The following is a 12,539-nucleotide window of genomic DNA, read 5'->3' on the forward strand; positions in this document are numbered from 1 at the left end:
GGATACCAGATTTTGCAGATGCTCAAGTCTTGAACAGAAAATAGTGTAGTTCACATATAACCTATGCACATCCTCCTGCATACCTTAAATCATCTCTGGATTACTTATAGTAACTACTACGTGTAGATGCTATGTAAATAGTTGTTATCCTGGAGTTTTTGGAGAATGATAACAAGGAAAAAAGTGTACATGTTCAGTAAAGATGCATTTCTTTCATGTATTTTTGATGCTCGGTTGAATTGAACCCAGGGATGGGGAACCCACGGATACGAAGGGGGACTACTTTCACCTTCCATCCACCCCTCTTGTTAGTGTGTGCCCATTTCTCTGTCTGCAGATTCCTTCTTCTTCTGCGCCTGTATAAACCTTTCATGTCATTTGGGGCCTGGCTTGATTTTCCCACCTGAAAACCCTTCTCTGATGTCCCTAGCCTCACTGGTCTCTCTCTTTCTTTTTGGGACCTCCTAAATTGTATACTTTCTAATTTCTTTGTGGTTCGTGAGAGGTTTCTAAATAGGTCGTAAGACTTCAGATTCTTTCATCTCCTTGGTGCCCAGGCACGTGATAGGTGCCAAGTCACCACTTACAGATGCATCTTTGGTCTCAGTTTCATTATTTACTTAAGCATGGTGATGAAAGTCAAGGAAAATATTGAAATCAAACTTACATAGAGAGAACTGCCGTGGTTTTGACTGAATACTTGGCTGCTGTGTTGAAGTGTTTTTTTCTCCTTTGTCTTGCCAGCAATCAAAGAGAAGTACACAGACTGGACAGAATTTCTCATACGTGACTTGACCGGTTCGAGGACAGCACCTGCCAACCTCCTGGAAGGTGTATGTATTGTTGTTATACATCTAATCTATCTCTGAAGCACCCCAGTTGCGTGAGCTCAGACCTGACAGCACCTTTGCATATATCCTTCTGCAGATGCGTGCTTTCCGCAGACACTGCCATCCAAATAGCCTCCCTTCCTGTTTCGTCCTGAATTACTTAGGTGACTGATTTCAATGGCATTGATGAAACTTCCCCTGTGATGCCATCAGCAAATGGAAAATTTGCTCCATATGAATCCAATTTTTAAATCACATTGTACTAGGATATCTTCCCACTATCCTATATGTTTAAACCTCTTTCCTGTCTGAGTGAATATAAATTAAATCCTGTAGAATAACTGTTTTGAAAGGTGACAAGATTATGTATGTGCTAATATAGTCTCTTGGAGTACCTTGATAAGTGGTTCCATTAAATGTTCTATTTTGGATGCATAACCCCAAGATTTGAACATATACATGTTAACCAATAATTGAATTAACTTTCCGTGTAAAAACAAGGGGAGAAATGACAGATCGTATTTCAGCGTAGCCAAGGAAATTTTAATATGTTGAAGAAAAAATAGCTTAATCTTAAATCTTGATGGTTTATTTGAAAATAATTTTATGATGAAAAATTTTAGAATTTATATTTTGTATTTATTTACATAATAGAACAGGAAGAGAAAGGCATAGTGTCATAAATAATTATTGAAATGCCTAGTCTGTTTTTCTTAAGAATGCCCCTAAAAAGGGGAAAATGGTGAATAACAAGTAATAAGGCGTGGAATTCGACAGTATCATATTCTCCTAACCTTAAACTTTCCCTCTTTTCTTAAATGATATTGACACTTTAGAAAGTCATTGTCTAATATAGTTAATGGGTTTTGTTTCGTGAAGATTTTGCCTGATGTATTTGTTATATATCTTCATAGCTGCTATTTTAATTTTTCATTAACAAATCAAAAGGATGATAGTTCATCCTTTCAAAAGGATAAATTGTCTCACTGTGTTGATTTTCTAAAACATATTTGTCTACAAAGCTGGCTGAACAAACACCCTTTTCATATGCTATCATGTGCTAAGACCGTTTCTTAGAAGGGGCAGTAATTATAAATGCTCTAAACCAATTATCGGGTTAATTGTAAAAACAACTTCACATAGGAGTCTAATTCAGCTGATTATTACTGTGTGTTAGACGTGTCATCAACACACACTCTTGCTTTCGTCACGTAATCAAAGTTTGAGAGCATCTTGGTTATTAGAGTAGTCGCCATTAGAGTAAGATGAATGGGAAAAAGTCATGGTACACGTTGAGTGCCCCGTATTGGAAATATCTGTCTATTGGGAAAGTAGACAGTTGGCCACCACATGTTTTCTAGGTCCAGGCAAATTTGGGCAGAACTCTTCTTAAAAGCATATTGATTCTTAACAAATGCAATTTTATCTGGGAAGGGTGATTTGTTTGGTGAGAACTTAGCACAAACTGTTACTTTCTATTGACTTGTGAATTTTTTATTGTTGGATATGGAATGGGGTACATGAATGTGTGGGAGGGAGGGAAGGGAAGGGGCGGGGGGGGGTGAGGATGGGGTGGAGGGAACGCCAGACTGTTCGCCAGTACCTTGGATGATGGTGTGAAAAAATATTATCTTCTGCTGTCATCTGTTTCCATGAGAACCTTAAAATAAAGTTTAAAATAAGGAGTTTTGCTTCTGTTTAAACAGCCTCTGCGAGGGAAAGGCCCTATAGACCTCATTACAGTTGGTTCCTTAATAGAACTTCAGGATTCCCAGAGCCCTTTTCAGTACTGGATAGTTAGTGTGATTGAAAATGTTGGAGGAAGATTACGCCTTCGCTATGTGGGATTGGAGGACACTGAATCCTATGACCAGTGGTTGTTTTACTTGGATTACAGACTTCGACCAGTTGGTTGGTGTCAAGAGAATAAATACAGAATGGACCCACCTTCAGGTAAGGGCCAAACCTTTTGCTGCTGTAAAGTATTGTAGAAAAAGATGTGATGTTTTCCTGGATGTGTTTCTAGAAAATGTATTAGCTCTGTGGTGTCTTTTATATCTGAGTATGTGAATATCAAGCACTTTAACTTCACAGTGCTTTCTATAGTGACTGAAACCTAAGACTTCAATCAATAGCGTTCTCAAAGGAGAGAGTAATGTTGGAGGCCTTAGGGAAGGAAGTTGATCTAGTTCCTTTGGAATCACTGTTTCAGAAAGGAAAAACACAGTAGATTAGGACTTGAGCATATTCTCCATGCTTTTCTTTAGGAATTTTGATAGTCTTGTAAGTAGGTTCCAAGATCTCCGTCCATCTGTGTACCCATTTCTCTGTCTGTCCATTCACCTACTCATCCACCCATATATCCCTTTATCTATGTATCCATTCATCTATCCATTCATCCACCTACCCATCCAGCATTTATGTATTCATCCATCCATCCATCCATCCATCTAAATAGCCAAACCACAATCCAATCTGACCAAGAAACAGCACTGAGTAAATAGATGATCAGGCTATTTCTCCTGGCATGTAAGATTTTTTGTTAGCTTCAAATTCACTGTCAGATGGCTTTTTAGAGGCTTAATTGGATAGAATAGTGCCTTACACTCTCTGCCATACCTACCTAGTTAAAAAATCCAGGTATTTAAAAAATAACTATTTTTGAATGTTTACTATGTGCCAGGTGATTTTACATCTGGTACGTTGTTTATTTTGATTCTAAAAAAATTGATGCATGTTTGTTGTGAATTTCACTTCACAGCAGAGAAAATAAAGATTGGAGTTTAGCTAGTTGTCCAGGGTCTCCTGTTTTAGGAGATAGGCAGTGCAATTCAGAGTCCCAGGTGCTGGGCCCCTCCCACCCGACTCCCCTTACTGCCTCTTCTTACCAGCCTTTGAATGGGAAACCACGTAACAGAAACATTGGATTCTTGTAGAATTAGAGATGCCAAGGAAGAAATATGTATTTTTTCAGAAATTGGTAATCTTCATTCTGGTCAGCTTTGTAGGTGTATCTGGAATAAGGACGTGGTTCTTTGGCTTTATTTAAATCACCAGAGAATTTCCACCCATATTAGTTGCTGATGTTAGCCTTGAGTACATGAAGGAGAGGAGTTATCTTTTCTGTCACTCAGAAGCTTTAATTGAATACGCTTCCTGGTCCTGTGTCCTGTATGTTTGCATTTGTGTTAAGTTTGACAGGCATAGAGATGTGTAACGTGGTATTTTATTAGTGTTATTGTTGTCACAGTTTTGAGAAGCAGCCAACACCTCCATCTCTATCCTGAGTGATTTTTGACTCTGATGACAAACAAAGAGCCTGTCATATTGTGAGGAAGGATGTAAGCCCGGCTTGGCCCTGGGATTCATAAGCTAGCAGGAAAAATTTACTTTGTGGGTAAAGTTGTGTGTATAAATCTCCGCTTAGTATCTAATTGCTTTATAAATTTTAGAGGCAATATCTACTTGCTCCTAAATATATATCTACTTGCCAGTGTACAAATTTGTAGCAAAGCAAAGGATTACTAGTGGCTTCTTCTGTTCTCTGTGATATTTCTTTCCTGAGAAGCTATGGGAAAGCAGGAATGGGATATGCCTTCGTGGAAACTTAGGGAATATTTGCTTATGAGCTGTCTCCCTCTTTAGATAATTTGGGGTCTTTATAATATACAAATAAATTGTGTTTATGTGTCTAAGCATTTTCTGGAAATGAGTTCATTTAACTGAAGAGTTCTTGGGGGCCTCTGAAGATTCTGAAACAGGCAGGGCATAATGGCTCATGCCTGTAATCCCAACAATTTGGGAGGCCAAGTGGGTGGATTGCTTGAGCTTAGGAGTTTGAGACCAGCTGGGGCAACATAGTGAAACCCCATCTCTGCAAAAAATAGAAAAAACTAGCTGGACATGGTGGCATGCACCTGTAGTCTCAGCTACTTAGGGGGCTGAGGTGGGAGGATCACTTGAGCCTGGGAAGGAGAGGCTGCAGTGAGCAGAGATCACTCCTCTGCACTCCAGCCTGTAAGACAGAGTGAGACCCTGTGAAAAGAAAAAAAAATATTCTGGAAAAGACATTCATCATCAAGAACTTACTTCCCCAACATTTAAATCATCTGCAGGAAAGGTTATGGTCAGGCAGAAGAAAACAAAAAGTGGAAAGACACTCAAAAGTGTGACTTTGAGCTCCTCAAACACAGTAGTTTCAAGATAGAAACTGGATTCTGTTAACATCACTCAGCTGCACAGCATCCCCGGGAAGAAAGGCTATTATTACCCCTGTTGCCCGCACGGGGACAGATTCTAGTACTTCGGGTTTGTATAAATTGATTTTAAGTCCCATGATGACTTGTGTAACTTACATGGTAGCACCACTTCCTTAACTGAAATATAGCTGAGAATAAAACTTCATACCTGCATAGAAAATAGTAAGCTGGTTTTCTCCTTTTCCCGAACACCATGTGTTCTGCTTCCACGACTGGTGGGGAGAAGTCCAGTGAGAGGGAGGTGTGGCACAGTGATGAGCATCTTGCCCTGTGAGCTCTTTCTACCACCATTGTGAAAAATAATCGCCCTTTACTTTTACTTCCTTTTTATTTCATTTTTTGAAGTAAGGACTTTGTCTCCCAGGCTGGAGTGCAGTGATGTGCTCTTGTCTCACTGCAGCCTGAACTTCCCAGGCTCAAGTGATCCTCCCACCTCAGCCTCCCAAGTGGCCAGAACTACGGGCATGTGCCACCATCCCTGGCTAACTTTTTAATTTCTTATTTTGTAGAGATGGGATCTCACCATGTTTCTCAGGTTGGGTTTGAACTCCTGAGCTTAGGTGATCTGCCCACCTCAGCCTCTCGAAGTGTTGGGACTATAGGCATGATCCACTCCATGAGGCCCTCGTTTTACTCTTTAAAGCGCACAGTATTTTTCAACCGTTTAGCACAAAGAGAAGAGAAATGGGTCGTTGAAAGTAGCTAGGAAGTTAGCTTTCAAAAACCTGGGCAAAGAGATCAGACTTTACACTCTCTGCCTCTGAGAAACATAAGGCCTTTGAGCCTTTCTGTTTCTGCCAGAATCAGAGGAAATCGCATTCTGGTGCTTGGGGAAAGAGGAAGGGAAAGAAGCCACCTTATGCTGTACGGTGGGGATACGGAGACCTTGCTGGGCTGCTGAGTGGTGCAACGCATATCAAGAGATTGGCCTTTTCCAGGGATTCAGTCCGTGATCTGAGTCTTCAGAGGTTATTCTTTGGTTTTTCAAGGAGTGTAAGTAGGTCATTGAGGTTAGGGTCATTTAAGAAACCCTACCTGCTCTCCTATTTCTGGATGTTTAGAAAATAAGATAGACTTGTAGATATTCCTGCAGATGCTAAAAAGATGAAACTTGTTGAGGTTTCTTTTCTTCTCTATTTATAGAATTTATTCCCTTGTTTGTTTCCTTCAAAATTTTTTTATCTTTTTTGAAGTGCTTGTTTTAAATAGTTCTTGACGTCAGGAAGTTTCTGAATCAACTTAAATACTTTCTGCCTGAACTATTAGTCCAAAAGCTAGTTGGACTAAGAGTTGGACTTTGTTAATTTGTTCAAGCTGCCACAACAAAATGCCACAGGCTTTGTGGCTTACACAGAAGACATTTCTCAGAGTTCTGAAGGCTGGAAGTGTGAGATCAGGGTGCCAGTGTAGTTGGGGTCTGGGGAGGGCTCACTTCCTGGTTTGCAGACAGCTGCCTTCTGGCTGTGTCCTCATGTAGTAGATCAAGAGAGAACTCTGGTGTCTTTTCTTATAAGGACACATCTCTTTGAGGGTCCCACCCTCATGACCCCGTCCAACTCTAATCACCTCCCAAATATATCCCTTTGGAGTTAGGGCTTCAGGTAAGAATTCTGGAGAGACACAAACATTTAGTCCATAACACTTTCTGATGTTTACCATCTCTTCACAACATAGATTCATCTTTCTTCGCTGGGTATGACCTCGAGGAGCAGGAGGAAATGGAAGTTTTTTGGAGGCAGGTGCATAAAAGAAGGGTTGTCTGTCAAGGCCTTTGTTTTTTCATAATTACGTTATGCATTCCTGCTTCCTGCGGCACTTACTAGGAAATGCCCCACCAAACCCTTGCAACAAAGAGAGATGGCCTTGTTTTTCTAGTAGCCTTCTAGTTACAGAGAAATCGGGACACATCTTAATTGCTCACGGCCTTCCCTGAAGCAGAAACTGGCATGATGTACTTTATTCAGTTATCTGCAACATGATCATTTTAAGAAAGTGGTCTATGTTCTTTGAAGGGTCTTGTTTCTTGTCCATTAACTTGCCAGTATGGCCAGCGTGCCCATGTCTCACAGAATGCACACGGGCAGTGTTGTTCTCTTGCTGGTTGTTGTCAGGCTGTCAAAACTGCAGCTGATTTTTACCTTTTCATGAAAGAAGTCTGCCTTGCTGTGGGCTGGGTTCATTCTGGGATTTAACAGCATCAGAAAGTAAACAGAGAACCTTTGGGTTGTAGGACAGGGGCGGGGCCCACCTGCACCTGGACTTCTTGTTACCTTTGTCTCTGGTGTGGAGGAAGACAGATGGCATCTGTTGGACAGAGGGGTTTGTTTTTCAGGGATGACTTGTTTGGTCCGCCTTCCTGGGCCAACGTGCAGAGTCTGGAGGGCTCTGGCAACCCCACTGGGGTCTGGACATCCCCTCGATTAGTTCTCATAGCTTGGGTCTAACCCTGGTCATGTTGGATTTCCATTCCTCCTTGCCTTAAGGTGGTTTTTTGTTTTTGTTTGTTTGTTTAAGACAAAGTCTCAATCAGGTTGAAATGCAGTGGCACAATCTCAGCTCACTGCAACCTCTGCCTTCTGGGTTCAAGCAATTCTCCTGCCTCAGCCTCCTGAGTAGCTGGGATTACAAGCACCTGCCACCACACTCGGCTAATTTTTGTTTATTTTTTTATTAGAAATGGGGTTTCACCATATTGGCTTGGCTGGTCTTGAACTCCTGACCTCAAGTGATCCACCCACCTTGGCCTCCCAGTGAAGGTGTTTTATGACCATTCTTTTACCATCTCCTCTGACTCAGGGCATCCCTCCCCCACCCAGAGACCACCATCAAGGGTCAGGGGTATAACTAGTCCCATTTCCAAACCAAGAGGCCAAAGGTGCCGGCCAGGCAGATCATGCTTTTCTTCCCGCACCTGTTGGGTCTTTGAATCCCTTCTTTGGTGCAGGCTTTGGAAATCCCCATTGTTTTCTGTGAGCGGGTCCTTTTCCTACCATGCCCAGGTTGAACTCCTGTCTGCCTACCCGGCTTGCTGGGAAGGGGCATGTGTTTATGGTCACTGTCCATTACAAGGTCCAGCCTGTTGTTGGTAGCTTCTCTCCTGACCCTGCATTGGTGTCCTCAGGGCTTTGGTCTCCAGGCTCCCCTGAGTGGCCCCTGTCTCTCTGTCTGGTTTGGATGCAGTGCCCATGAGTTTGCACGAGTGCACAGGTATCCCCCTCACCTTCATGGAACAGCTTGCAGGACGCTGTGAACTGGTCCCTGGACCTACTTTTGGGGACCCTGTGATAAGCAATGTCTTCCTGAGTGCCCCCTTCTCACTATGGACATCAGAGGCCCCATTCTTTCAGTCTTGGCAGAAGTGTGTGTTAAGGTCCCACCGTGCGCTCCCAGTTACGTGAGCTACTATTTAGAAAGGCCAGACTGGAAACAAAAAGTTCAGCAGAGGTGGAAGAGTGGACACAAACACTGGGAAGGACATAGACAGTGCACACACATGCAGAGGATGTGTTGTGGTGAACTACCCTTTGCGTGTCTTTGAGTAAGTGACAATGACGTCGGGCAGTGCGCTGATGGCCTGGCTAGTTCTGACAGGATCTCACACTAACCGTGATTAGGACTGAATAAACCGCTGAAACAGGGGCTTAAAGCTCAAGGTGAGTTCAAAAGCTATGAGGATCAAAATAGATGGCTTCATGCTAAAAAGCAGACATGTAAGAAATTAAAAATACAGTCCCAAAGGTTTAATGTTGCCTTTTAACTGTGCTTAATTTCATATTCATATCCTAAGCGTCTGTCTGAAGTAGCCTGGGTTGATATAGTGAAGGCATAAACATATCTACTTCCAGTGAGGGCTTCTGCAAATCCTAGTTTGATAAGGTCTTAAATCTGTTGAGATCAGGCCGTAAAATTCTCTTGCAGTTTCAGCAATAGGTAAAAACAGTGCTCAGTGCTTTTTTTTTCCCTTTTAATTTTGCATTCAGACTGTGTAACCTCCATCTGTAAATCTTACCCCCCACCCCCACCACCTGGGGAAAAATATGGGCAACATGTGGTGTGTTAAGCAACATTTCAAGTGTAAATATTAAACTTGGTTGGTAAATTTTAATTTACCTTTTAATAATTTTCTGACTTACAGGGACTATTTTTAGCAGATGAGAGCTTAGAGATTTAGTGAAAAATATGTTGTAATAACTGCAAATGCCAGACTAGAGTCATTTGTAGTTTAGAAATGTATCAGATAATAAGTTCCTCATCAGTGGGCATTGCTTTCCTAGGTGATATGTGGAATTTTGGCCCATGGATGACTGAAGGTTTTTGCTAATGTGATTAATACCATTAAATTACTTACAGAATGCCAACTAAATGCATACAAATGTTCCCTGAAGAAGAGCTCTGTTAAGTTAATTCTTCATTTCTGACAGCAGAATCCCAGGTTGCTATTTAATTTCAGAACATCCTGTCAGCAGGTGGTGGGTTCTGGGTGTGAACTCTGATGGTCACTGATCATGTTGAGGTATCAGGAAAACTTGGGAATTAACATGCAGTAAAGAACCAGCGGGCAGAACGTTGTTAGTCCTTAAACTCTTATGTGATTTGCTGTTGATACAGAAATCTATCCTTTGAAGATGGCCTCTGAATGGAAATGTACTCTGGAAAAATCCCTTACTGATGCTGCCAAATTTCCTCTTCCAATGGAAGTATTTAAGGTAAGATGTTGATTCTTAGCAATGTTATCTATCTACTCTTTTTGATAACAAAACCGCCTAAAAAGTTTGCCATAGCAAATCCTTTCCCACTTGAAAAAGGCACCTTCTTAACCAGTTTACATTTTAAATGTTTAAGGTTTTATCTGTTTCGTGTTGCTGTTTTTTTTAAAATAATCTTCATAATGACCCATATTACAGGATGTGATTAAAATTGTTTAGGTTTACTGTTTTTCTTTGCAGAATATTGTTATGGAAATATTTTCACCCCCTCACTTTCTACTACAGAAACAAAGGAAATAGAGCAAGTCGTAATTTTGATGTTTAGTAAAAATGACAGAAAATGATGCGTGCCGTGGTTCAATTTTCTTGATGTCCCGAGGTTCTGCTAAGTACTAGACCTTCTGCCAGGCACTCACATGAAGATGAAGAGCTTATGAAATGCATCTCCACTGAAACGGCCACCAAATTCTTTACACTTCAAAAATTATACTTCACACTTATATGAAAGAGGATATTAGGTTCTGGACAGGGATGGTCCATTCAGGCCCATCCAAGGAAATCATAAAACAAGCCTGTCTTATTTGGAACTCAAGTGTGGGTGGCTACCTAACCCATTGGTGTCTTTGGACAATTCTCAATGTGGTTGTGACAGACAGACATCCAACAGCTTCCCAGCCCTGGGGTGGCGCGCGTCTGCAGAGTCATAGAAGTTTCATGCAGAAGATGTACTTAATGTGTGTTTGGGCACCCCGCACAGCAAGAGTTTAAGGGTTCCGAGGGGGCGGGGCTTCCTGGATTCTGTTGACGCCCAAGCCCTGTCAGCCTTTTAAGCAGTCGTGACAAATCGTTGACCCTTTCATTCAGAGCTTCCCCTGTTTGTAAAATTGGACTTATTAAGACCTCCTCCTCAGCTTGGCCGTGTAATTGTGCTCTGCTATGTAATGGAGGGATGATTTTTACAGTGTTTGGGGCCTCTCATGCTGGAGGAACAGTGTGTGTCACCGCGAGCTGCTGTTGACTGACAGGGAGGCGTTGTTGTTACTTGTTGCCTCGCTGACCAAATCTCCTCCCTCCCCCTCTTTGTCTTCCTCTTCCTCTCCTTCAGCAGAAGCAACTGTGGTGGTAACCCCTCACCCTCTTAAGATTCGCTCACAGACCAGGTGCAGTTGCTCACACCTGTAATCCCCACGCTTTGAAGCCGAGGGGGGAGGATGACTGGAGCCCGGGCGATCACCCCTGCCTCGGCTCGCTCTTCTCACCCTTTTCTTCAATACTGCCCTCCCTTTTACAAAAAGGATCAAGAAAAACAGCCTTCAACGTGGGACCTGGCGGCTCTGCTACCCCCACCCGAGCCAGCCTGCCCTCGTCACCCGCTCCCCTTTTTCTTCACCGTGGCCTCAGTCGTATTTGAATGTGAATCAAATCCAATCACATCCTTCACCCTTGAAAAAATAGATTTTATTTTGAAGTACCTTATACATACACGTGAGGAGTTCAAGGAGTGAGCTAGTGAAAAATGACAGATGTCCATCCTCCAGTCTAAGCCCCAGAGCTGCCAGAGCAGCGAAGCCCCCTCTGCAGCCCCAGGCCTGCCTTCCTGTGGGGCTGGAGCACCCAGGGCCTCACTGCTGTGTGAACCCTGCCCGGGTATGCCTTCCTAAGCAGGATGCCGATTCCAGTTGGCAGGATGGGAAGTGGGCACTGTCCTCTTTGTTCAGAGAGGGCCCTTTCCCTACTCTGAAGAGGGAAGAAAGCTGGATATGATTTGGGCACCAAACTGGCTTTTCCTCAGAGTCGATGAGAGGATTCAGTAGGTAAAGTTGTGAGCTAATCTTTTTTGTTTGTTTGGTTTTTGGAGAAAGGGTGTCACTCAGTCACCCAGGTTGGAATGTAGTAGGGTGATGGTAGCTCACAGAAGCGTCAAACTCCCAGTTTCAAGCACCCCTCCCGCCTCAGCCTCCCAAGTAGCTAGAACCACAGGCATACCCCAGCACATCCAGCTAATGTATTAGTTTGTTCTCATGCTGCTAATGAAGACGTACCTGAGACCGGATCATTTATAAAGGAAAGAGATTTAATTGACTCACAGTTCAGCAAGGCTGAGGAGGCCTCAGGAAACTTACAATCATGTCAAAAGGGGAGGTAAGCACGTCATTTTTCACATGGCGGCAGGAAGGAGGGTAAGAGCTGGGTGAAGGGGGAAGCCCCTTATAAAACCATCAGATCTCTCGAGAGCGTACTCACTATCAGGAGAATAGCATGGGGAAGCTGCCCCCGTGATTCAATCACATCCCACCGGGTTTCTGCCACGACAGTGGGAATTAGGGGAACTGTAATTCAAAATGAGATTTGGGTGGGGACACAGCCAAACCGTATCAGCTAATTTTTAGTTTTTTTTTTTTTTTTTTTTATATTTGTACAGATAGAGTCTCACTGTGTTACCCAGGCTGGTCTCAAACTCCTGGGCTCCAGTGATCCTCCTGTCTCAGCTTCCTAAAGTGCAGAGATTACTGGTGTGAGCAACTGCACCTGGTCTGTGAGTGAATCTTAAGAGGACGAGGGGTTACCGGAGTTGCTTCTGCTGAAGTTGTAACATGAACTGGAGGTCACGTGCCTTAGAAAGGTGGGCAGGGGTCGGTTGGTTCATGTTTTCTGATTTTACAGCTTAGCTCCCAGGAGCAGGCTGAAATTGAGTGTTTCTTTGCAGTGAAATGAATGTTCTCATCTTGTTCAGGCAGCTGGGC

At 42.9% G+C, this 12,539-nt stretch overlaps 1 protein-coding gene across 4 annotated transcripts in view; it reads left to right on the forward strand.

Moving 5' to 3' along the window:
* The window catches only part of SFMBT2 (Scm like with four mbt domains 2), a 241,820-nt gene that overhangs the window by 117,133 nt on the left and 112,148 nt on the right, over positions 1 to 12,539 (forward strand). For 3 of the 4 annotated variants that reach the window (XM_032258157.1, XM_032258158.1, XM_032258156.1), the window contains exons 5-7: positions 745 to 833; positions 2,537 to 2,783; positions 9,698 to 9,795. In XM_032258157.1, coding sequence (XP_032114048.1) covers positions 745 to 833; positions 2,537 to 2,783; positions 9,698 to 9,795 — 434 coding nt within the window. Of the gene's footprint in view, positions 1 to 744; positions 914 to 2,536; positions 2,784 to 9,697; positions 9,796 to 12,539 lie in introns of those variants that run through there. The other variant, XM_032258159.1, reaches the window with a different exon arrangement.

This window comes from Sapajus apella, unplaced genomic scaffold, assembly GCF_009761245.1.
Source record: "Sapajus apella isolate SASKATOON/1434 unplaced genomic scaffold, GSC_monkey_1.0 scaffold100, whole genome shotgun sequence".
Classification (NCBI taxonomy): domain Eukaryota; kingdom Metazoa; phylum Chordata; class Mammalia; order Primates; family Cebidae; genus Sapajus; species Sapajus apella.